The sequence below is a fragment of the Hemiscyllium ocellatum genome, chromosome 13 (genome assembly GCF_020745735.1).
Source record: "Hemiscyllium ocellatum isolate sHemOce1 chromosome 13, sHemOce1.pat.X.cur, whole genome shotgun sequence".
Taxonomy (NCBI): domain Eukaryota; kingdom Metazoa; phylum Chordata; class Chondrichthyes; order Orectolobiformes; family Hemiscylliidae; genus Hemiscyllium; species Hemiscyllium ocellatum.
The window spans coordinates 48,691,284-48,718,789 of NC_083413.1; the positions used below are offsets into that span (position 1 = coordinate 48,691,284).

At 37.2% G+C, this 27,506-nt stretch overlaps 1 protein-coding gene across 1 annotated transcript; it reads left to right on the plus strand.

Annotated features, from left to right (window-relative positions):
* The first annotated feature begins 141 nt into the window (after window positions 1–141).
* On the plus strand, window positions 142–26,873 carry LOC132821887 (neutral cholesterol ester hydrolase 1-like). Its single transcript, XM_060834808.1, has 5 exons — window positions 142–351; window positions 16,957–17,182; window positions 20,267–20,336; window positions 21,598–21,769; window positions 23,020–26,873. Exons 1-5 carry the CDS (start codon window positions 214–216, stop codon window positions 23,635–23,637), a joined length of 1,224 nt encoding a protein of 407 aa, XP_060690791.1. The 5' UTR covers window positions 142–213; the 3' UTR covers window positions 23,638–26,873.
* The last annotated feature ends 633 nt before the right edge of the window (window positions 26,874–27,506 follow it).

The following is a 27,506-nucleotide window of genomic DNA, read 5'->3' on the forward strand; positions in this document are numbered from 1 at the left end:
TTTTGCTTCGCTCTTCTTATCGAACTTTGTCATTGTGCAAAGTTCCTACCTAATAAAACTACAATTCCCACCATCCCGTTGCCAATATGTAGATTAACAAAGCCACAGCGAGCTGATTGGTCTCTGTCTGGCTGGGTTAAGTAGTAGAAGTGGAGGAAATATGTGTCTGTGCTTCTGCGATCATTTCCAGTTTTTGACCTGCATTTTGTCACGATGCGGGCAACAGTCTCGGTAATGGTGATTGTTATCGGCCTGATAGGTTATTATGTGTACGTCCCAATTCCCAACACGGTTTCTGAACCCTGGAAACTGATGCTCTTAGATGCGACGTTCAGAGGAGTACAGGATATGGTAATACTGTAATTACTCTTTCTTGATGCTGCTTTTCTAAATAGTTGTAGCATATTTATAATTGACTGCTGTTCGTTTTCGGGACTGAAATGAAGTAATTTGCGTAGAACATTTGCATGTTCGTAGTTTCAAAGTATCCCAGATTTACAAATTTCAGAATTGTCCATTCACTTGTCAGCTAGTCGCTTGTGACAGCGTTATTCGTGTATATCATTTCCAGTAAATCTTTCATGTTACATTCCTCTCAAGTAAAAACATTTTCCAAAAAAAAATCACATAGCTGAAGAAAAAGTTCCACGTTGATTGTCCTACAAATAATGAAGATGAAATAAGGAGTGGCAAGCGGTAGTTACTGAACGACTGTGAGGTTCGAAAATAAAAGAAGTACGCATCACGCCCATCAGTATCCCAGAGAAAAAAATCAAGTTTTGGCCGCACCTGCTGCGTATCTCTACTTTTTGTTTACAATTTTGATAAAATTTTAAAAGGGTAGGAGTTTGTTCTGATAATATACAACATTTCGTTAGTAGAATGCCCTAAGCACTTGCACCCAATAAAGTACTCACTTTCGCCCAATAACTATCAGCAGAGAAAAAGTTAATTTGCACAAAGTAATATCCTTCAGAAAATTAGAGAATTGTCCGTTTAATGTTAATGGGAGGTATAAATATTGATTAGAACACAGATCGACCTTAATTTCGATAGTCTACTGGGCTCTTTCTCCATCTGTTTGGTTGGTGTGAAGGTGCTAACATGACACACCAATGTCAGCCTGTGGGTTCAGTATGCACTTTATAGAGTTTTACTTGATTCACCTTAGCAAAGGATAAACGGTGGTTTTAACCAACCTGTTGTCCTCTTTTAGCAGTTCCTTTGACTATTTCTAAATTTGTGTTATTCTCTTTCTCATTACTCAGCAAAAGTTGTCAATGATTAGAAAGCAATAGTGTGATTTATAACATACACAATATAGATATAAGCTAGGTCTTTCTTGAAGTTAGCCAACTCTGTTTTTGCGAGGCTACAAATAAGCCAATCAACCATAAATTTAAAATGGAGCTTTGTTCCTTGTTCTGAGGAAGGGTCATCAACTCAAAACATTAACTCTGATTTCTGACCACAGATGCTGTCAGACCTTCTGAGCTTTTCCAGCAATTTCTGTTTTTGTCTGTGATTTACAGCATCTCAGTTCCTTTTTTTTTTTTAATCAGATCTAATCTGTTAAAGATGATTCTTTCGGAAGTATTCTACTAGGGCCATGCCAGTTGCAACTCAGTTGGAAGCACTCTTGACTCTGATACAGAAGGTTGTGCACATAGCTCACTCTCACCTGTGCAACCACACAGAGAGAGGAAAAAAAAGGCAGAGATTCAATGCCTTTAAATGAATAGGCAGGACACAAAAAAAAAAACAAAGTTTAAAAATCTCACAACACCAGGTTATAGTCCAACAGGTTTCATTGGAAGCACACTAGCTTTAGGAGCGACGCTCCTTCATCAGATGAATGTGGAGGGCTCGATCGTAACGCAGAATTTATAGCAAAAATTTGCAGTGTGATGTAACTGAAATTATACATTGAAACATTGATTGTCTGTTAAGCCTTTCATCTGTTAGAATACAGTGATAGTTTCACAATCACCTGATGAAGGAGTGTGGCTCCTAAAGCTAGTGTGCTTCCAATTAAACCTGTTGGACTATAACCTGGTGTTGTGATTTTTAACTTTGTACACCGCAGTCCAACACCGACATCTCCAAATCACACAAAAAAACAGGTTGTGTTAAAACTCCACTTCAGGACTTGATGACAAAATTTTTGGTTGACACTCCAGTTCAGTACTGCTGCGAAATCAGAGGTGGTATCTTTCATATGGAATGTAAAGCTGGTGCTATCTGCTCACTTAAATGGATGTAAAGTGATCCTATAGCAGTACTTCAAAGAAGAATAGCAAAGTTATCTCCAGTACCTGGCCAAAATCTATCCCTCAATTAACGTCATAAAAACAGGTTATCTGGTCATTGTTCACATTACTAGTTGTAGAAGTTTGCTGTGCACATATTTACTGCCCTATTTCCTATATTACAACTGTGACAATTTACAAATGTTTGGCTGTAGAGGACTTGATCTCCTGAGGTTGTGAAGGACAATATATAAATATTCATTTTTTTAGGAAATGGAATTTATTGTATGGGTAATAAGTTTATATCTTGTATTGCTATATTAATTGATTCAATAGGAAGCAAGATTTAGTAAACTACTTTTGAATATTTTATTATTTTTAAAAAGTTAGTAAAATTTGAATTTATATCAAGATAGTGGCATGAGGGTGGAGGAGGAGGATTGTTTTTCAGACTTGAGGCCTGTGACCAATAATGTTCCACAGGGATTGGTAATGGGTCCACTTTTGTTTGTCATTTATATAAATGATTTGGATGAAAATTTAGAAGATGTAGTAAGTTTGTGGATGAGACCAAGCTTCATGATATAATTGCCAATAAGGAAAGTTATCTAAGATTACAAAGAAATATTGATCAATTGCGGCAATGGGCTGTGGAGTGGCAGACAGAGTGCATTTATCCAAATTAAAAGATATTGAACTTTGGTAAAACAAGTGAGGGCAGGACTTATACAGTTAATGGTAGGGTCCTGGGTAATGGTGTAGAACAGAGCGACCCCAGGGGTTCAGCTACATAATTCTCCGAAATTTATGTAACATGTAGATAGGGTGGCTAAGAAGGTGTTTAGCTCACTTACCTTCATTGCTCAGACCTTTTGAATATAGTAGCTGGCATTTCATATTGGTGAGGCCTCTTCTGGGATACTATATACAGTACTGGTCACTCTGCTATAGGAAGGATATTATTAAATCGAAGAGTTTTCCAAAAAGATGTTGCTGGGAATGAAGAATTGAGTTATAAAGATAGGCTGTAACTTTTTTCCCACTGGAAAGTAGGAGGTTGAGGGGTTGACTTTTTTTAATAGAAATTTATAAAATCATGAGGAGCATAGATAAGGTGAACAGCCAGGTCGTTTCCCTAGGGTGGGGGAGCTCAAAACTAAGGGTCCCTCCCCACCCCTTTCCGCCTTCCGCAAAGACCGTTCCGTCCGTGACTACCTAGTCAGGTCCACGCCCTCCTACAACCCACCCTCCCATCCTGGCACCTTCCCCTGCCACCCCAGGAACTGTAAAATCTGCGCCCACACCTCCTCCCTCACCTCTATCCAAGGCCCTAAAGGAGCCTTCCATATCCATCAAAGTTTTACCTGCACATCCACTAATATCATTTATTGTATCCGTTGCTCCCAATGCAGTCTCCTGTACATTGGGGAGAGTGGGCGCCTTCCAGCAGAGCGCTTTAGGGAACATCTCCGGGACACCCACACCAATCAACTACACCGCCCTGTAGCCCAACATTTCAACTCCCCCTCCCACTCTGCCGAGGACATGGAGGTCCTGGGCCTCCTTCACCGCCGCTCCCTCACCATCAGATGCCTGGAGGAAGAACGCCTCATCTTCTGCCTCGGAACACTTCAACCTCAGGGCATCAATGTGGACTTCAGCAGTTTCATTTCCCCTTCCCCCACCTCACCCTAGTTCCAAACTTCCAGCTCAGCACTGTCCCCATGACTTGTCCTACCTGCCTATCTCCTTTTCCACCTATCCACTCCACCCTCTCCTCCCTGACCTATCACCTTCATCCCCTCCCCCACTCACCTATTATGCTCTATGCTACTTTCTCCCCACTCCCACCCTCCTCTAGCTTATCTCTCCCTGATGAAGGGCTTTTGCCCGAAACGTCGATTTCGCTGCTCCTTGGATGCTGCCTGAACTGCTGTGCTCTTCCAGCACTAATCCAGAAGCATATTTTTAAGTTAAAAGGATAAAGATTTAAAAGGGACATGAGGGGCAACCTTTTTACACTGAACATGATTCGTATGTGAATTGAACTACCAGAGGAAGTGGTGTATGCAGGTCAAGTTAGAATATTTTTAAAAGACATTTGGATAAGTATATGAATAGAAAAGATTTTACAGGGTAATAGATCAAATGCAGGCAAGTGGAACTAGTTTGCTTTGGGAACAGGGTTGGCATGGACTAGTTGGACCAAAAAGACTTTTTCCATGCTGTATGACTCTGTGACATTATTTGCTAGTATATTCTTAATCAAACAGTGGAGCTTGGCATACTCCAGATTAGTTCAAGCAACTAAATATGTGTCTGTTTGTCTGTCTGTCTCTCTCTCTCTGGCAGGCCCGAGGGATCGAGGATGACTTTCTTTTATTCCATTGTTATGGGTCCTAAGGTGACTGAGTAGTGGTTGGGGGAGATGGTCTTTGCTGAAGCCAGGGATGCAAAGCTCATGTTTTTGAACACTGGTATACTGTTTGTACTTCCACCTCGGTCTATTGGAGATAATTGAAACAGTTGACACAACAAACAATTTGAGTGGCCTTGGGCCAGATATTCCCAAGAGTTGGTGGGCGTATTAAAGCTTCTTGGAACAAATTTGATGACATGCATGAAGCATTTCTTCTGCACTGCCCCAACCGCATGTAATGTCAAAAATTACACAAAAAGCCTTGTTTTGGAAGTATTGCCTCCAGCATCCTGAGAACTGAGCTCAGCCAATGCAGCTGATTTAATTGTAATTACTGCTTTGATTCTGGAAATGTTGACCTGATAGAGGACACTTATTAGTACCTATCCTACAAGTGGGCGAGTGGATTTGCAAGATTTTGCAGATGTACTTTTGTTTATTCATGAAATATGGATGTCTCTCCCTAATTGCCCAGAGGGCAGTTAAGAGACAACACATTGCTGTGCATCACATATAGACTAGACCAGATAATGACAGCAGTTTCCTTCCCTAAAGGCCATGAGTGAACAAGATGAATTTTTCCTCCAACAATCGATGATCCTGATTTTTATTGAATTCAAATTCCACCGTTTGCCATGGCAGGATGAACCCTGGTCCCCAGAACATTAGGCCATTGCCTCCCCTTGCTTTTCTACAGTATCTTGTTCCGGAAACTCAGTTCAAGCTGAAAATTGCACAGTAACAGCTTTTTGTAATATGTGTTCAAACTATCACATTTGACATTCTTGCAGAATTGTTTTTAATGGAATCACGAGTGATGAAAGGAAAGAGGGACTTTAGTTATGAGGATAGATCAAAGATGTTGGGACTGTTCCCTTTGGAGAAACGAAGGATCAAAAAAGGAGATTCGATAGAGGTTTCCAAAAACATGAGCGGGCTGGATCAAGTAGAGAGTGAAAAGCTGGTCCCGTTCATATAAGAAAAAAGAACAAGAGGGTATTGATTTAAAGTGATGTACAAATGAAGCAAGAGTGTTGTAAGAAAACATTTTCACACAGCGAGTAATTGGGATATGGAATGCACTGCCTGAGAATGTGATAGGTTTAAATGAAGCATTCAAGTTGACATCGCATGGTTATTTGATGGAAATATGTGAAGGTGTGTGAGGCAAAAGGCACAAGATTGGCACTAGTTAATGAAGCCAGCGCAGACACAATGGGCTAAAAGGCACCCACCTGCCCTGTAACAATTATGTGGTTCTATGGTCATGTCCACAATGTCACCACTTGCCATGGAAGTGAAGCACTGTTCCCTCTTGGTTAGCAGTTACTAATCCGGCGAAGGTTGCAGTGCAATTGGTGCCTATTTTTCAACTAGATATTGTGAAAAGGTCAGGGAGAGAGTTCACTTGAGACTAGCAGAAAATTAGGCCTTACTTAAACTCAATAGCAATTCTTAGTAATGTTTGGAATTGTCACAAGTTACAGATCTATAATTGACAATACACTCTAGAAATGGTCATGTTGTGGGTAGTTTTAACATAGTGTTATGGACTTCTGTCACCCATTGTTGTTTGAACACTATTAATAAAACTTAACAGAAAAGCATTGGACAGTTACTTTAACAATCAAAATGCTTTATCACCCAATCCAGCAAAGGAAAGATTAAAAATGCAAAACAGAAAGATTTCAATTGCATTTAGTCAAACAATAAAGCATCTTGAATGCTGTGAGCACTTCAGAGAAGAAATGACTGCATCAATTCCAGCTGACATGTTAACGCATAAAAGGATTTGTATGAATTGTTTAACACATAATCAAGTAGTTTATTGATCGTTGCTAAGCATTGTTACAACCTAGCTTGACTTTGCTGCATTTTAATTCACTTGCAGAGTAGGGACCAGAATGTTGGATGGCATTGCATTGCTTTCTGTTCCTGTGATTGTAGATACTTCATGCAGTACTATCTTTCAGATTGGTTGCTGCTTGCCATCACTCCTGAATGATGTTGGCTTCCTCTTTACACATGCATTTTGTCTCATATAATGGTGGGTATTTACACCATTCGCAGCCCTTTTTTAAATTATAATTTTGTTACTTCGGAAGATTTTAATGACCAACAATTCACCCATTAATCATGCATTCAACTTCTTTTAAATAATCTATATCTGGAATGAGTTTATTCCTGCCTGTTCCATAGCTTAAAAGTCCTCCTTTTGCTGGAAAACTGTGGAGATTTTAAAGAGCTGAACTGGGGAATGTTTGAGAAAGCGTAGTGCCATTATTTTATCTTTAACCTTAAAATTGTGTTGCAGCAGGCTTACCTGTTTCATACATTTCAGTCTCGATATTATCTTTTTTTCCCTATTGTATATTTTATTCATTTTGTTTTCTGCCTTAAGTCGGCATATGATAGAAGTTGAAGTAGAACTTGGTTGCCTAAGGGAATACAACTCAGTTGGTCTGTCATTAACAATAAGATGAAGTGAGCAATCATAAATATATAATGAGAAGTTGAGTGGAAATCCTTGAGAAAAAGAGAGACCAAGATTGGCGAGAGGAAGCTCAGAGGAAAGAAAGAGCAGTCGGTAGACACGTTTATTGAAAGGAATTAAACTGTTTATTGAATATTTGAACACGTTTTAGGTGATGGAAATATTGGAGGTAAAAGTAAATGGAAAGATCTGAATGAGGAAATGAGGGATATGGACAAGCATTGGAAAATTTCAATAATGAAGTTTTTTTGATAGTGATCTCCCATATAATTTCACAGCTGATGCTGATCCAATTACAATTATAAAATTCCTTGAAAGAATGTATTCAAAAGTAGAGATTATAAGGTGATTCAATTTAATGTCTTTCATAGTGTCTAGGACAAAGTTGATGAGGTCTAGGCGGAACTGATGAATTTCAGTAAAGAATGAACATCAATCAAAATCAGAAGTCTAATGAGAGAGAAAAAAAATTAGGTGAGTGGAACAGGAAACAGTGGACCTGATGATGTTAAAAATAAATCAGGAAATTTATACCCAGTTTTTATTTGCATCCAGGAACCTTGAATGTATTAACAGCCATTTTTAAATACCTTTCCAACCAATTGCTTTGGATGTGTTTAGACTTTTCCCATTACAGAAGAAAATTCCAGGGAGAACTTCTGCATGAATAGCTATTCCACTCCTAGTAAATTGCATCCTTTTTGTCTGAGACACATTTTGCATCTATTAAATATTGACAATGACTAGTCTATTTAATTCTTGTTCCTACCATCATCTGAGAAAATAATATCTATTCCAATGACAGAGATAGCAAACACAGTGTAGAATAATAGTGTGAAAAATCAAATGTTCTTTGAGACCTTTTTCAAAATCAGTTTTTTACATACTGAAAGCAAGTTATTGTGTTAGAAACTATATTTATTTAGGAAAATTGCATCCAACTAATATTAAATTGGAACTGTGAGTTAAAAATGATGAAATCTCAAATTGTTTTCAGTGAGTGAACTTCATTGGCATTTTTATAATTTTTTTTACTTGGAAGGTGAGTGTGATTGGGAAGGTCAGCATTTGTTGCCATCCCTAATTGCTCTTGAGAAATTGATGAGCTGCACCTTGTATACTAGATGAGCTCTCACAGATGTTCAAGTACAGCCACAACACCATTAGAAAGTGTTCCGGGATATTGACCCATCAAAAAGTGAAGAAATAGACATAGATCTATTATAACTCTGGTAGCGTCCAGTAATTATTTTTTTCCAAAACAGGTTTGTTTATTTTCTGGAAAACCAGATATTTCTGTTTTAATACTATTTGGATTACTTATAGGATTGTGGGAAAAGAAATGTATTTGAAGTTTTGTGGACACACCTGGAGTACTGCCGTTAAAAGAGATAATTGAAAGTTCACTATGATTTATTTTACAAAGTCCAGTACCTCCTTTTCTGTCATATGGACACTTCGTTTAAAATATCACTATTTATATCCCTAAGTTCTCTAGCTTCCATGTCCTTCTCCACAGTAAATACTGACGTGAAATACTTGTTTAGTATCTTATGCATCCACACACTGATTACCTTGTTAATCTGTAAAGGGCCTCTAATTACTCTTTTTGCCCTTAATCTATTTGGAGAATTTGTTTGGATTCCTCTTAGCTTTGACAAATAGGGCTATCTCATGTTCCCTTTTTGTCCTCCTGTTTTCCCTCTTAAATATAAACCCTGATAAGATTCTGCAGGAATACTTCAATAGATGGCCAGTTTGCATTGGCAGTTTCCCTTACAAATGTAGATATTTGGAATTTACTGAGTAATAATTCATACAAACTTGATGAGGAAGTATGGTTTTGTAGTCAGGAGGTGGTCACAAATGAAGATGTTTTAACATAGATAATAATTATATGCCGTGACTGGTTAGGTCAGATCATTAGCTAACATGTGACTCAAAAAAGCACCAACAGCAGAAGGTTGATTCGTATTCTGGCTGAGATACGTCTCTGGCCTGCCATGAGTAAAATCATGACATAAACCATGGTTTGAGATCCTCGAATAATTGAGGGCACTACCTTGAGATAAAGAATTATATTCAACTAAAACCAAACTGGTAAATATTTTAAATAGAATATTCTGGAAACACTCAGCAATTCTTTCAACAAACATGGAGGAACAGACCAAGTACTTTTGAATTTAGATCTTTCAAGAGAACTTCAGTCTGTTCTCTTCTGGTGTGTTACCTGACCTGCTAACTGTTTCCAGCTGCTTTGTGCTTCATTTTCCCAGCATCCGAAATATTTGTTCATGTAGGTATTTTACATTGGGTTTGTTTAGCTTTTTCTTTTACTATTCTATTCTATTTTCACTTAAAATCTAATTTATGAGTACCCTTCCAATTGTTGCATATCTTTTTTCTGCAAGTTTTTATTGAATTCATTTGGAATTTATTTTCCCTCCTTTATTAGGCCTATCTCCACTAATTTTGGAGAATAATACTTTAAATGTAACATGATATTTTTGGTAATTTACAAGGTGAGAATATTGTGAAGATCCTTTTATACAAATTTAGTGAGGAGTCCAATCTTAGTGTTTGGACTATATGAATCATAGCACATATGTTGACTGGCAAAGGTACGTCTGTGGCAGACAGCTGTGAGAAATCCACTTGCAGGTTTCTCAACCAGCTCATTGAGGTGAGAGAGCACATATTCTGATCCAACTCAAACACTATACGAACAGACAACGTAATGTAATTGAGTCAAGGTGGCTCATTTATATTTTCAAGAAGCAACATTGATTAATACTCAGCCATATTCTCTGCAAATATAAGGAATATGTCCAAACGTTGTGTTGTTTTGATTTACCTAGGGAACCTTCAGTTTCCTGTTGCTTTCTCCATGCCTTAAGCATCAGAGTTTAAACCTCCGTTTCAGCGTGGTGTAAATTTTTGTGATTGTTTGTTTGAAATTTTGTCATTCTTGTATTAATCCCGATGAGTGCTAAATGAAAAGTCTTTGCAACAGGTTTCCCTTTCTATTAAAGTTCAAATGAATGTTCTGTTGCCCAATTCCTATTTGTAATCATTCATTACAGAAAAACTGTATTGTGGGTTTCACTTATATTCCTGTACAGTAACTATTTCTGATTGATATAGGTGTATTGTTAGTCATTGGATAGGAAGAACACTGGATTTTGATGAAGTTATTCTGCCTGTTTTGTTTTCTTTTTACTGGACTTTTGCATTCTAGGTAAGAGGAATGACACAAAATATCTCCTCCATCACCAAGAGTGCCTGATGTTTGTGCATGAAAGAAGGAATTTCAGAGCTTATAATTTATGATCGTTTTCTTGAATGAAACTTAAAATTTGTTTGAACTACAAATAAATTATTCATGTACCAAATTTGATAAGGATGTTTATTAGGATTACTAGGCAATGTGATTAAGTGTCCAATAAATAAGCTTTCAATTTACAGCTTTACTATAATAATTATTTTTGAGTAAAAAGTGAGGTCTGCAAATGCTGGAGATCAGAGCTGAAAATGTGTTGCTGGTTAAAGCGCAGCAGGTCAGGCAGCATCCAGGGAACAGGAAATTCGACGTTTCGGGCTTGTGCCCGAAACGTCGAATTTCCTGTTCCTTGGATGCTGCCTGACCTGCTGCGCTTTAACCAGCAACGCATTTTCAGCTATAATAATTATTTACCAATTAACTATTAACTGAAGAATTTAGTTCCAATAAGTCATTTGCTTTAATAGAAAATGTCTGCATATAAATGTGACTGAAATTGTTGAGAAACCACTGCTGTTTCTGAATGAGATTTTGTAGTTTTCATATGCTGGGGAAAATATATTTCCATTAGAATTATGGCTGGAATGGATGTGAATTTAAATCTTTATTTTATTGTTATACACTTCAAATTTTGTTTTTATTTTTGTATTGAAAATTGAAAGAGAACAGTTGGCTGACCTTTCATCTGCATCCTTGCATAATCTTGTCAACCAATTTCTCAATTTTGAGGTTACACATAACGTCACAGTTTGAACCTTCCTCTACATTCAGCAGTATTCAGCTGACTCCTGCACTTTATGGCAATTAAGCATTTGTAAGGGGACTGAATATCTTCAAGTATTTGTTCACTTAGTTGAAGAAGGAAACATTTGGAATTGGTTATACATTTAACGCTTTTGTAGTATAATGTTACTTAAGCGTAACACAGCACAATCTGTTGAATGTGTCCTTTATCTCAATTTCACTTTTTGCAAGATCATTAATTATTTAAAGAGAGTGTTGTGTAATGAAAACGAAATAAAGTTGAGCAACATAAGAGTCCAACTTTGCCTTTGTGTGGCAAAATGTCTTGAACTGGAGACTATTACAAATCTAAATTACAGATTATTTGTGTGTAGATTTCAGGCAGAGTTTGGTCACACAAAAATAATGTCCTTCAAACTTCTGTTCAGAAGAATACAGTAAAATGTCAACAAAGTGATACCAGACAAAAAAAAACTTGCTGACAAACCTAATGTAATATCCACGATTTATTATAATTGATGACCTTTTAAAATCACAGATGATCACAAATGAAAAACTATAGACAACCATCATATGTTTTTTAAAAAAGGGTCATTTGTGGACTTAAGATCTCTATCAAAAAGTGGTAACATCATTGGATGAATAATCCAGAATCCCAGATGAATGTTCTGGAACATGGGCTCAAATCCTACCATTGGCAGATGGTGAAACTTGAAATCAATGAAATTCTGGAATTAAAAGCTAGCCTCGTGATAACTGTGTAACAATTGTCATTTGTTGAAAATACCCATCTGATTTAGTAAATGTGCTTTTAGGGAAGGAAGTCTGCTATCCTTTCCAGGTCTGGCCTGCATGTAGCTCCAGACCCACAACAATGTGGTTTACTCCTAACTGCCCTCAGGGCACGAAGTACTAGCCTAGGTGCAACACACACATTCAATGAACAAATTTATGTAATGAGAGTACATGCTTACATCGCTGTTCCAGGGCTAGGGGAGTTTTTTGTAGAGAGTTAGTTTGCTCAGTTAGCTGGGTAGGTGCCAACAGCATGAGTTCAGTTTCCGCATTAGCTGAAAATTAACATGAAGGAGTTGTCTTCTCAACCTCTCTCTTCGCCTGAGGCGTTGTGACTCACTGACAACCACATCTGTTTCTCTGTCTCTAATGAGAGACAAATGTATTGTCCGGTAGGACTATGGTGACTCTATTGCAATGGATGCTAGATAGATAACTCCCCTTCCTTAACACCAGGAAATGCACTGGAATCTCTCAAAGTGGGGTACAGGTCTCAAGAACGCTGTGTCTTACCTTACATGGCGATCATCATATAAGGTTTCCTAGCTCAATGTAATATGAAGAACCCAGTAGATTGTTATTAACAAAAATAGAAATTGCTGAAAAATCTTAGCAGGTCAGGCAACATCTGTGGATAGAAATCAGTTAGCGTTTCAGGTGACTGTTCTGAAGAAGAGTCACTGGACCTGAAATGCTAACTCTTATTTTTCTCCACAGATGCTGCCCAGATTTGCTGAGATTTTCCAGCAATTTCTGCTCAGGTGTCAGATTTCCATCCTCCACAGTTCTATCAGTTGTTTTGGATTGTTATTAAACTGGGGACCAATATCCTGTGTGATCCTTCACCATATGTGGCTATTACCTAATATTTAGGATGAAAAGGAAAGATATAAATATTTGAAAAGAATCAGGTGTTTACAACAGCAAAGAGGAGCTGCTAACACCAATGCCAGTGTTGTACTAAAAGCAATGTACTTTGGATTTGGAAACCTGAATTAAAAACAGAGGGTACTGGAGAACCTCAGTAAGTCTGATAGCATCTGTGGAGAGAGAAATGTTTTGAGTCAAAGATGACTTCAGAACTGATTAATGTGTTCAGAGATGTTATAAACTTCTGGAGCAGCTGGCACTTGAACCTAGGCCACCTGGTTCATAGGTAAGGACATTGCACTACAAGACCCCTAAGTAGCATTTTTAATGCTATTGACAAAAGGCCGAGAAAGCAAATGGAGCAGATGGTGGAGTTATCTAGGGATATCAAGGGAGTGCTAACAGTAGCAGAGGGGCATATTGATGCAGAGTAGATGTTACAATCACAACACCATTTATAAGGTCAGCTAGCTGGACCTCAGTAAGAGTTCCCTGATTGGGGCTGTTAATCTAGTCCAATCAGGGAACCCTAGGTGACATAAGAGTTGATGTCAGGGATATTGTGGCCCTTTTAATGCCGAAGTACCATTGTGAAATACTATGTATTTCATAGAATCCCTACAGTGTAGAAACAGGCCCTTCGGCCCATCAAGTCCACACCAACCCTCCGAAGAGTAACCCACCCAAATCCATTCCCCTACCTTACTAACCTATTATTTATCCCTGAATAATGCACCTAATACACATCCCTGAACATTTATGGATAATTTTAGCATGGCCAATTCACCTAACCTGCACACCCTAGGATTGTGGGAGGAAACTGGAGCACCCAGAGGAAACCCACGCAGACACAGGGGAGAATGTGCAAATTCCACACAGTCACCCGAGGCTGGAATCAAACCCTAGTCCCTGGTGCTGTGAGGCAGCATTGCTAACCACTTAGCCACTTTGCCATCCCAAAATTTATACATGCCCCAGTGAGACTCGAACTCATGATGCCTGGTGTACAAGTTCAGTGCTGTAACCACTGAGTTACAGGGCCACTAACTGAAGACTGATTGGTAATGGGACGCTGGTCTCTGAAGATTATTTCAAATGGTAGGTGTGAATCACAGAAAATAGAAAACCAAGACATTTCAAGATGGGGAGGAGGGGGAATATTCAAAATGGAAGACAGTGTACTTAGATTAAATCTCTTGTAATCTAAGATTTAGAATCGCATCATAGTCAGCAAAGAGGCTCCCTGATTGGGGCTGTTAATCTAGTCCAATCAGGGAACTCTTACTAAGGTCCATAATGTTCAGGGATGTGTAGGTTAGGTGCACTAGTCAGGGGTAAATATAGGTTAGTAGGATAGGAGAATGGTTTGGGTGGGTTACTCTTCGGAGGATTGGTATGGACTTGTTGGGTGGAAGGGCCTGTTTCCACATTTGTAGGAATTCTATGAAATACATAGTATTTCACAATGGACTCGGGGATTAAAGGTCACCATATCCCTGACATCCACTCTTTTGTGTCAGCCAGGGCTCCCTGATTGGACTAGATTAACAGCTGCAATCAAGGGCTGTCTTGTTCCTACAGTGTGGAAACAGGCCATTCAGCTCAATAAGTCCACACTGACCTTCTGAAGAGTAACCCACCCAGACCTATTACCCTACATTTATCCCTAACTAATTCACCTAACACTATGGGCAATTTAACATGGCCAATTCATCTGACCTGCATCTTTGGATTGTGGGAGGAAACCCACACAGAGATGGGGAGAATGTGCAAACTCCCCACAGACGGTTACCCGAGGCTGGAATTGAACCCTGGTCCCTGGTGCTGTGAGGCAGCAGTGCTAACCACTGAGCCACCATGCCACCCAAACCTAATCCTATCTGCCTACATATTGTCCACATCCCTCCATTCCCTTCCTGTTTACTTGATTTCTCTGTTTTCATTTCAGGGGATATAGGTTCTCCATTAGTATCCATTATAGATCCCACCATGGTTTTTTTGAGTACACTTCCTCAGGTCCTGCTTCCTGGAAGCTCTGCATTCTATTTTACAGTTTCTGTCACATCTGTTCCAACAATGTCATGTTGATGCTACATTATAATGTTGTAATGTTTGGTTTCCTCTATTCAGTGGCTTAAGTGAGACCTCCTGGCTTTAAAACTTCTCTCGTAATGGTACAGCGTGTCAACATTGCAGATACCAGAACCAGGCCCTCTATCCCTCAGTGGAAAGGGACCTTAGGATGGCAATGATCTGAAAATCCAATGAACAGAAAATGAATTGATATCCACTCAATTCTGAAATGTGCATGTACATTGAATATTTTGATATTCAAGTTCTTTTGAAGTGCATAATTGTTGAGTTTCACATTGATTTCACCATCCTTACTGGACAATTCTATACCAAAGTTGTTTTTTTGTCTTGCACTAATCAGGATAAATATGTCACTTTTTTTTTTAAAACAATCACAAAAGTCTATACCTAAGGGCATATGTTCAAGACACATGCTTGCTTTGAATTACCCCTGAGATTTGGCATTTATAGATCCCCATTGTTTTCTCACGACAGAGCCTTAGCTAATCAGATTGCCAATCGAACAGTCACCCTTTTCATTAGTGATATAAATTCATCTGATTTTTTTTTAAAATTTGAAATTCTTGCATTTGTCCTGACTAATGCAAGACCAAAGGTTTCAGCAACATGTCTGCCTTTTTAGCGAATTTCAAGATCTGTGGAACAACATGACTTTGTTTGTTTATTCTATAACAGTTCAGTGTAAGACCAGTCCAATCCTCTGCCAAGAGAATTAGTACTTGAATACTGTACTATCTGTGAAACTAAGCAAAGTGCTTGAGGGGAGATCAAATAGCACTTATTTTCCTGTTATAGTTTTACCCCTAGCTGTTGGTTTTGGATCAACCCATTAATGAGTTTTGCTTATTAAATTTAATTTCCAGTTATGGCGTAGTGTCACCTATAAAATACATTTCCCTATAACCTGAAGTATAAATTAACTATGAAGTCTGTCTTGGAGTCCTTCACATGGTGAATTCCTGGATCATCTCAGCTCAGCAGTTGAGAAATGGATTGGTAATGCATAGAAGATGGAGAAAATTCTACCTTAGCTTGATTTAAGTAAATGTTTCATTTAGGAATCAGTTGAATATGTCACTGACTTAAATCAAGAAATCATTCACTTAACATTCTTACAAACTTGTGAGCTTGGAGATCCTGAATAAAGATAATTAAAGTAAATGTACATTTCACACAATTTTCAGATATTCTTTTTAAATCTCTGTTGGATAACTCCTTATCCATCTATCTAGCTTAGTGTCATGTTTTTGAAATTTCATAAATATGCACTAATATTGTTATACCTGCATAGAATAAGTTCATATTTAGAAGTGGCACCAAATCATAATTAAACATATAGGTGACCAATGATAACAAATTATTTTTTAAATAGCTCACTGATTCACTTTGTGGGGCTATATCATAATTGTATTCTGAATTCCAAAGTTTTAAGATGTACAGTTCACTTTGCAAATTATTTAATTGACCACTTGATTGAAGTATTTTCTTTGAGTGAGTTTAGTGTCAATTACAAAGACATGAAGAACAAGTCAGGTTTTATGTAGTGACTTGTAGACAAACCTGCCTCAGATTCCAGTGTTTACCAAAATCAAGGTCTGTACCTATCCTCGCCTGAGGATATCTGATTAAAGGTTAAATGTTCATAAATATGTTTTCTTACATTAAGGAGTGAAGAAAGACAAGGTGATTTGAATTGGAAACAAATAACTGAATCTTCCATGTAGTTCACATGACCATTCATATCTTTCAGTCTAGACTATGTTGACAGAAAACTTTTTTAGCGAACATTTCTGTTGAAACAAAATATGTATGTTTAATGAATTACTGTGAAATATCTGCACAATCCCTAAACTGAATTTATTTTTGATTAATTTTATTTATGGACAGTTGGATAATTAGTGCATAGTTTTAAATGAAATTTAAAGTATTTTTTGGTTTCACATCTAAATGTGTGAGGAAAGTTAAATTTGGATACAATTAATGATGAAATTCCATTATTTTATTTCCCCAGTGTCATCTGGTGCAGCAAGTAGGACTTGGTCATCACCTCAAGGCTCTGAATTTTGTCATTACAATGTTTGAGATGCTTGCCCCTCAATCAAGTGAAACAGTTGAAGTTTCGGATACATCATTTGATGGAGTGCAAGTCAGAGTGTTTGAACCCCAGAAGGTCGATGGTGAACTAAAGCGAAGTATTATTTACATACACGGTGGAGGTTGGGCTTTAGGAAGTGCAAGTAAGTATATTGCAAATGAGAGTAGTGAACTTAATATTCCTGTTAAATATTCTTACAGACCATCTTAATTTAAGTTACCTCAGCTGCTGGAGTTTAAAGACAAATGATATAGAAGCCTATTTACTTTGCAAAAGCATACTTAAAGTGTAATCCCAATTTTGTGGTGATTGATCAAGAATTGTGTTTGCAGGTAATACCAATATATTTAGATTGAGGAAGAAGACCACTTTCACTGGAGCCCATTGATGAGTTGATGGTAACAGTGCATTGACAGACTTCTGACATTGTGGATTACGGCAGTAAGGTATCTTATGTAACTGGGAGAAAGTGAGGACTGCAGATGCTGGAAATCAGAGCTGAAAATGTGTTGCTGGAAAAGCGCAGCAGGTCAGGCAGCATCTAAGGAGCAGGAAAATCGACGTTTCGGGCATGAGCCCTCTTCAGCCCCCTTCTTATGTAACTGGCCTGGGCTATAGCATTCAAGTTCTTAAAAGTTTGGAATGTTGATTAGCAAGTTTAATTTTGTTTTCAAAACAATTTTCTTGTTTATTCTTTGGGTAGTCGTTCCTTTTGCAGTGGAGGATACTTTTCTGCTGTTACAAAACTTGTTGATATCCTGATTTTCCTCAGCAGCTTTGTGCACTTATTAAATGTATAAAATTAAGGGTAACCATAGCCTGGAATAATAAATCACAAAACTTGTTGCATCTCAAGGTTCCACTAACCACTTGTAATTTGTAAAATATGGCTGAGAACGTAAGATTTTACCCCGGATGCCTTCATTACATTTCCTTGCTGACATGAACTGCCAGTATGCCATGTTTGTATCCAGGACAGTTTCCTCTGTGTACAAAACAACAGTCTGTTCAAAACATATTTAAAGATATCATTGCTCTTCTCAGAAACCTAGCTGAAGCTCTTCATCCAGTTCTTAGACCGATTATGGATAGAAGTCTGATCAATAGGACCTTGCAAAAATGGGCTCCATAGGTATGGACCATTAGGTCCTTTAAATATATGGCATAATGAGAATTCCATTTATTCATGGGCTGAGGCCTTCCTATCCCATTTGTTTTCTGGTGGGCAAACTTGATATTTTGCCCCTCCGCCATTGGGGGAAAAAAAACTCCTGCCCATGTGCAGGAAGTTACATCGAAACATTAGGCAGAATTATTTTTTGTGAGTTAAGTGTGGACACAGGCCCAAAAGCTGGAGAAACTTCTGTTCAGGAGCCAAGTGGGAATTCAAGAAAACATATATTCTTCTAAGGTCATTACATAGTCACGCGTCATTGCACTGTCAGATTTTATGGGTGAGAGTCTGCAGATTTTGGCCTCAATGAGGACCTTCTGGCCTCCAGCATCCAGGCAGCATAGTTAGATACCCAGACAGTAGTTCACTCTCTGAAACCCAACAGCATCTCACAACATCTGTTCATTATCCTCACCCACCCCCAGAAATATCAGAGACCACACAAAATAAAGTGCCATACTTTTGCAGTGTCTCCCTAGTGATTCTTTTAAAGGCTGTTCAAGACAGAAATGAAGTTCATTTCCCTATGGATACTAACAAGGCCTTCCCAAATGATGAAGGCATCCTGGCTGGAGAGGTCAGTTCCCATGTGCAACTCAAGAGAACCTGGCTCAGTGCCACAAGAGGCTGAGTGATCTCCTGTTCTCTAAGTTTACAAAATTAAATTAAAAATCACACAACACCAAGTTATAGTCCAACAGGTTTATTTGGAAGCACTAATTTTCAGAGTGCTGCTCCTTCATCAGATGGTCGCAACGCTCCGAATGCTACTGCTTCCAAAATAAACCTGTTGGACTATAATCTGGTGTTATGTGATTTTTAGCTGTGTACACCCCATTCTAACACTGGCATCTCCAAATCTGTGAGAGTGTGTATCATTGTATCTACTCAGTGTTTCATGCTTCTGACTGTGGGTTAGCATTGTAAGGTGCCATTGCAGAGGACTGTTGAACTGTCACAGAAGTTTGGGATCCAGATGGCACCATCAGACACCTCATGCAATCAATGTCTGTCTAAATGGCATTCCTTGCACCACAGTAGCATTGCCTCTTCTATTTATGCTAGGGTTTACACTTAAACCAGAAAAGGAGCTCAAAAACTCAGCAGCTTATACATCATCAGGTCACTTATCTTTCATCACAAGTAGAAGAACCTAATTATCTGATAAGTTTCCATGAAATGCTTGCATGGAAAAAAAACAGAAACACAAAAGATGGAAAACTGAGTGATGCCTTTTTTTGAGTTTAACCCTGCTTACCTGGCCTTTCTGACATGCTGGTGTTAGCCTGTGTGGTTGTGTCATGTGGGCAGGCTATTTTGCCTGATCAAGCTTCAATCCCTACAGTGTAAATTTTTCATAACAACAAGCCAGACTGCAAGTGACATACGTCTGCTGAGTTGAACAACGTGGAAACATTTGTTCCTAAAACTGTAAGCATTTGTGCAAAGCAACAGCTTGTTTATGAAGGAGATGGAGGAGGCAGTCCCCATTGTCTAGTGCATCTCTAGTATTATAGTCAGATTTGTGAATACACATTTTCTGTTTTTGACTGAACAAATTCTGCCTATCAACACAGTTCTAGCAGGTTGGGTGTTAGTAATTTTGTTAACTAATGCAAAACATGAAGATTGGGAAAACTAATCTTGAAAAGTAACCTGAAAACTTAATAAGAAATCTTTACCCTAAAACAGAAAACTGATTTTTTTACCTTCCATCTAATAAAGTTCCCATTTCTAAAAGCTTTAAGTAGGCCCAGAAAATTTACTGGGTTTTTTTTAACATTGACCCTGGTATTCTGCTGTAGACAGAGGGACCGTAGGACTTAGTGAAAAAGGAATTTGTTCATGTATTCAAGTAGCATGGCCACTTACACACATTGTATCAACTAAAAGCTTTGAACTAAGGAAATAGTTCTACAACGGCTGCTCCTACAGGTTTCCGAGATTTACTGTAACATCTGTATAAGAAATCCCACACCGTAACAACAACTCCAACAAAGTTTGACTATACAAATGACTGTGAAGAATGTTACCATTTTTGTCTTATTACAGGAATGCGATCATATGATCACCTTTGTCGGAAGATGGCAAAAGATATGAATGCTGTTCTTGTCTCTATTGAGTAAGTAATTGAAAATTAACAGCTTTACCCTTGTTTGATGCATTTTTTGGGATAATTCAGTATCTGTTATTTTGAATATTATATACTATATATCAAGTTCCAATCACAAGTTATTCAAAATTCGAATTAAACTTATGTTTTGTGATTAGACTATTTTCACTCTCATGAAAGGGAATCTGTCAACTTTCAACAACTGTAGATTTCTCATGTGACATGTTCAACTTAACAATACCAAGAGATTTGTTGTGGCTGGATACAACACAGCAATGGTAACACTTATCTACATCCTTACTGTCTGATGAAAGTTCTGATGCATGGGCTTTGGCCCTTTTCTGCTTAGCTGTATACCACTATAGGTTTAGGAAACAAATAGACAGAAGGTGAGTTTTCATTTCAAAAATAACTTTTCTGTAAATGTTAACTGTATTTGAGGAAGACTTCCTGTATAATTTTTGGTCAGCAGGGATTGAGGCAAATAACAGCTAATTGTGAACAATTTTCATGAGGTAAAGAAGGATATTTTGTTTCCACTAGTTGGCATGTCAGGAACTAGGGCTCACAGTTTCAGGATTGGGCAAGAGAGCTAGGAGTGAGACAAGGAGAAATTTCTTTACTCAAAGTTGTTAAGATTTGAAATATGCTACCTTAGAGAGTGGTGATGATGGGTTCCATACAAGGTTTCAAAAACCGAATTAGATAGATACATATTTGAAAGTGAAGTTACAGGGCTATGGAGGTAGGATGAAGAGTGGGACAAGCTGGGTACCTCTATTGGGAGCCGATAAAGGCATGAATGGCCTCCTTCTGTCCTGTAGAATTCTATGATTCTATCTGACGATCTCTGCTTAGGCCACTGGAGGAACAGAAACCCTGACAAAGTATAGCCAACACATGCTCTACTCAATGCCGAATAGTTTCCAAAAGGAGTTCCAAAAAATGTGATCAGCTTCTTTAGGACCATGACCTGTTTTCCCCCTGCAGCAAGGTCTAATATTGTTCATTTGGAAACCCAGCAAAGAAGAAAACCAATCCTACGTGGCAAGGAAGAAAATGGACTGATGCTTATGATCAAAACAGTTATTGACACTGCTATAGACAAAAAAAACTTCTTCATTTGGATATGATATTTTGAATATTGAGGTTAAACTTCATAATACAAAATAACCTATTTTGTTAGTGTCATTCAGAAAAAAATGCAACAGGTCAAGTTTTAGAAGTTGATTATTATTGAAATTAATTATATTGTGTGTCTTAAATTTAGATACCGTCTTGTACCAGAAGTTCATTTTCCTGAGCAGTTAAATGATGTTTACAGTGCTACCAAGTATTTCCTACAGCCTGAGGTTTTGTCCCAGTATTCAGTGGATCCAAATCGAATTGCAGTATCTGGTGACAGTGCTGGAGGAAACTTAGCTGCTGCTGTAACCCAGCAGGTAATATTTTTCATTATGGATTGATCAGTTTACACTAGTGGGAACAAAATATTATCTGATAACCTCTTATTAATTAACATGCTACTTTCCAATATTGTGATCAAACTTAGAATGAGAACAAATCAATTTTTCAGGAAAATGAAGATGCTTTCCTCTTCAGTATCATATGCAACTCAACATTTATAAAATTGAGTGCACATCTGAAGAAAGCTATTCTTGCAAAATTAGACTTTCTAAATGTAAACAAATGCCAATATTTTTCCCAGGTGTGCTGCAGAGAAGTAACAGGTCACAATATTATTATAATATTTAAAATTGAATAATAATTTGCAGCTTTAAAAAATCTGTTGCTTTTTCATGATGGAACTTCAAGGCTTATAGCAAAAGGCATTAGTTACGATTCTGATGTTGTCATTTGGTCTGACAGCTGTGACTCCGTTGGTAGTGCTCTTACCTCTTAGAAGGTTCTGGGTTCAAATCCCATTCCAATTGAGTACAAAAATCTAGGGCAAAACTGAGCGCATTGCTGATGGAATGTTGTGCTGTCTTTCAAATGAAATGTTAAAATGATAATAAGAAATATTAAATTTTGGAAAACCAAACAGATGGCAGTATCTGCGGAGTGAGACACAACATTGTTTCAGTTCTGTTATTGGTACAGAACTTGTGTGTTTGGTAGGTCAAAGTTCTAACTGCTGTCAGAAAAAGTGGGGCTGTTGTCCCTGCAGTCCAGCCTGAATTCCTCATTCATTTAACATTGCTTAAAAAAAAGGATCTGGTTATTATCACTTTGATGGTTGTGGGATATTGCTATGTGCAATAACATAAGATATGTTATATATTATATATATTTCAGCAGCGACTACATTTCAAAAAGTAATCCATTGGCTGTAAAGAGCTTTCAGGTGTCCTAAAGTTGTGAAAGGGACATTCTAAGAATGAAAATCTTTCTCTGTTCTATCTTTTATGATTTATTCCTTCATCTGTCTATTATCCGTAGCTTAGTGATTTTTGATTAATGCAGTATAAATCTACTATTTAATAGTATGTATACTTTTAAATCATTTAAGCAATACTATCAACATTATAAAGGTGAATGTTCGATAAGTTCTGAGAAAATATTGGATTCTGTTGACTTCGACAACACCGCAAACATTATAACGTGGCTGAAAGCTTTAGTAGTATCCAGTCCCTCTAAAATATTCCAAACACATTAAACAAATCTTTCAATTCTTGTTTTGTGTTTGTAGCTTGTTGTGGACAGCAGTATCAAATTCCAGCTCAAGCTTCAAGCTCTTATATATCCAGTACTTCAAGCTCTTGACTTCAATACTCCGTCCTACCAACAGAATATGGCTACACCTATCCTATACAAACATGTCATGGCCCGTTTTTGGCTAGAGTATCTGAATGGTGACCCAAGTTTTGTGCAGGCAATGTTGGTGAACAACCACACTGCTTCAAACCTAAGTCAGTTGACTTCTGTCCGTGCTCACTTAAACTGGACAAACCTTCTACCACAATCTCTTATAAAAAACTACAAACCTGTTATCCAGGTAATGGGAAGTCCACAGGTTATAAAGGCATTGCCAGCATTACTGGACCCGAGAGCAGCTCCATTAATTGCAGATAAAGGAATTCTGCAGTTATTACCAAGAGCCTACATCTTGACCTGTGAACATGATATTTTAAGAGATGATGGAATAATGTATGCAAAGCGTTTAGAAGATGCTGGAATAGAAGTGACTCTTGACCATTATGAAGATGGATTTCATGGCGCCATGATATTTGCACTTCCACCTACCAATTTTGATGTTGGAAACAGAATCATGAACAACTATATAAACTGGTTGGACAAAAATTTGTAAACCTTTTAATTGGGGTTGGGAAGTTGCAATAATAAATGTTGTTGACTGCAAGCCAGTCTTTTAAAATAAACCTACATATTTATGCAATGCAACAAACCAATGCAAATTTGTATTCTAGAATTACTGAAACTCTTGTTGGGATTGATCAGATTGCATGAATATTCTCAGTACTACTACAGATCTTGTGTAAGATAGGCAGAAATTGCTTTGTTAACTCTTGGTAAGGTTTTAAATAATCACTAAGATTTATTTGTGTGTAAAGAAATCTTCATTAAATCAGCAATGTTTTGGGATAATCTTCATTGTTAATGGTGGAGTCTGCCTTTTAGGCAAACTGAAAATTAAGAATCCTTTTAATATATAAAGGCTATTTGTGATCAGTGACAGTATAGAGATTTACCATATGTGTATTTGAATAACAAAAAATAATCAAACCAGGAGAGTTATTTGAAATGCTGGAACTGCAGTAGAACTCCCACAAGTTCAAATTTAACAGGATCAAAATAATTCTTTAGATTTTAAAAGAACTAGCCTGATGCATGCTCCAGATGAAAATTTACTTGAAATGAACTTGACTACTTCCTGTAACAGTTTAAATGCAAAATCCACCAATTATGTTGACTAGCTACTAATTGAAGTTATAGATTATGATAAACCTCGACACTTTTTTTTCAAATGCCAAAAATACTCATCTTCTCATTAACAACCTATACAGTGTCTGTCAGAAATGACATTTCCTTGTCTAGTAAGTTAACACCCACTTTTCAAGGATCTTTCACTGCAGTGGGATCTGTGGTGGAATATGCTGTAATTCATTCTTTTTTAAAATGGCAGTTAAAAGCTTTCTAAACAGAAAATTCTCCCCAGAAATTGAGTAATTTCAAGATACTAATCTCATTCAATGTTTCAACTGACTTAACAACCACTGAAAGTCCACCATTTTGTTCTGCACCCAAACCACCTGGTAAGATTTATGCTTTGAAATCACCTTTTGCACGTTCAGTATCCTCTCTTTTCAACTTTTTCCATCACAGTATACAATATTTTTATCTTGGTAATATTTGAAATGGATTTATCAGGACTATATTACAGTATTCAATTATTTTATTGTTTAATCAGTCATACTAAAAAACAGTATATTTAGCAATGTATTGTGAGTTTGTTTGCTCTAAATTGTTTTGTAATACTCTACTCTTCTGATCATGCTGATACGCTGTTTTAAAAATGATCAACTAATTTGCTGTTTGGAAAAATGTTTATAGTGTTAGTTGTTTGGTAAAACAGTGGTGTTACACAATTCCACTGGGCTTTGAATGGGTGCAAGTTCTCTATGTTTAATACTCAGGAAGGCCATCTTGGTGGCAATGGTTGCCTTTGTGACAATTGCGCTATCTGTGCCTCATATATGCACATAAAAGATCACTGGCTATTGCAAGTTAATTAGTTGCAGTTAATTAGTGTAACTGAAAACCTGTACTATATAAAGTTTATTGTTTACTGCCACTGAGACTAATTCATGTTAAGGTTACACAGCTTAGAACAGGTTTGGTACTGTTCTTGCTCATTTAACCATTTTCTTTACCTCCCCTCGCTGCACCCCACTCCACCCTCCATATCATTTCCTCACCTTCTGAAAGCAGTGACTCATTCCAGTATTAACAGGGACAATACAATCAAGCTGATCATTTCCCCACCTGATGCTCATGGATATCTATAAGTCGCTTCCTATTGTCGAGGAGACTGGGGTCGAAACATTTTTGATAATTTTTGACTTAAGTTTAATTGTGATATCTTCCTTGACTTTAAAGATCAGAGTCATTATGTGAGCAGTCTACTGCATAGGCTTAGGTCTTCAGGCAGTTTTAAATCAACTTTTAATTATCACTTGAACTATACATCAGCATATTGAAACTGATTAAAAACCGTGAAAGAAATTGAAATTGCTGAGGAAAGTCAACAGTCTGGGATTATCAGTGGAGAGAAAGAAAAAAAGTTAACATATTTTGAGTCCGGTGACCCTTCTTCAGAACAACATTTTTGAAAAGACGTCAGTGTTTGTTTTAGCAGTTAGACTTCTTGACAAAACAAACTTGGGTGTGGTAAATCCCTAAATTAGATTTACATTTTGTTCGGAATTCCTAGTTTGGACATGTAATATTTCCCTTTAGGATGGGATTACATTGGGAAACATGATTTATGGACAAGTGAAGTACAAATATTAAACAGCTAGTCAAACTCAGTGGCTAACAGTAAAACAGTATTACAATGCTAAATTTGACCACTTTGGTTGGAAACAGATAAAATATTAAAATTGATAAAAATGTAAATGCAGTTTAGAAGTAAAGTCTCTCTATATATAATGATTTATTATCAGTTTAATGTAACTGTTTACATTTGTACCAACCACATGCAGCAATGAAGCTTTTGGTGTTATTTGGTTTAACTACCAAGAAAAAAAACAATTATTTTAAGTAACTATTGAAAGTATTGTACAGTATCAAGTATGTAAGAAAGATATCATTGCAACTTGCCTCTGGTTATATTATTTGAAAATTATATTCAACTTTATAAATTAATGACAGGACATGAGTTCCAACAGAACAATATAAGCAAACTAATTGTGTGAGTTTTTTTGAATGAGCTATCTATATAATTCAAGCACATGTACGATATTAGAAAGTTTGCTACCTTCACATTCCCAAGATTGTGTAATCTTGTTTGAATATTGGATATATGTTGAAAATTGAGGATCATGTTTCCACCTTAAAATTTTTGAGCTCCTTAAGATGATTCTATAGATGAAGACCCATCCAGTCACTTGAGCTGTCCGGACAAATTATTTTAAGTGGACAGGGTTCAATAAATTAATTCCATCTCTTTAAACTAGATAGTTTGTTCAGACAAGCGATCAGTGAATCCCACAGTCAGACACATGGTCATTTAGACTTTACCATTTATTATTTAAAATGTCATTTTAATAAGAGGTCACTTCAATTTTTTAAATGGTAATAGCAACAAAAGACAAAACTCTGCTCAAACAGGTGGAAAGTAGCTGGACAATGGACAAAATTTAAATCTTTCCTTTTCCCAAAAGAGCCAAATGTGAGTTGAAAATTTATGCAATTGGAATTAGAGTTTTCCATTTGACTGTGTATATGTGCTGTGAGTTACTGTATTAAAACTTTTCATTTTTCGTTTATTGTATTGTGGCTCTACGCAATGTAACGTGCACTTTAAACAACAAATAAAAAGTAAAAATTGGATACTGCATATTTCTCCACTGCTTTTGTAAAGTTTAACTAATAGAATTTCAAACAGATTTGTATCAGTTGCTTTTAGTAGTGATCAGACATTTGGAAATATGGGCCTTTTTTACATTAAATAGTTTTGGCATCAGAATATTAAGTGATTTGTTCCTTCGCAGCTTGCTTTTTATTCAGATCAATTACAGGAAATAACAAAGATGTGTTTCCAGTGTTGGGTTTCACTAAGAAATACAGTGTAAAGTCTGTCAGCTCTTATTTAATCATATTTTTGGATTAAATATTTTTTCACGAGTTATAAAATTCTCCTGGCAATGGTGTGCTCCTAATGCTTTATGTGGGTCCAGTTCCAGTGCTCAGTAACAGAATTTGTGCAGGGTACGTCTCCAGCTGCAGCTCCTAGAAGCCCAAGTTCCAAAGCTAAAGCAGCAGAAGTGACACTGTGGAGCATCTGCAAGTCCACATTGTGGACAGCACAGACAAAGTTGGTGATCACGATACAAACCACATCATTTTGAATACCGTTGGGCATCTCAGAAGAAAGTAGCAACAACCAAATACGTTGTACTACAAATGGCTTTGCTGCACAGGATTGTTATGGAATCC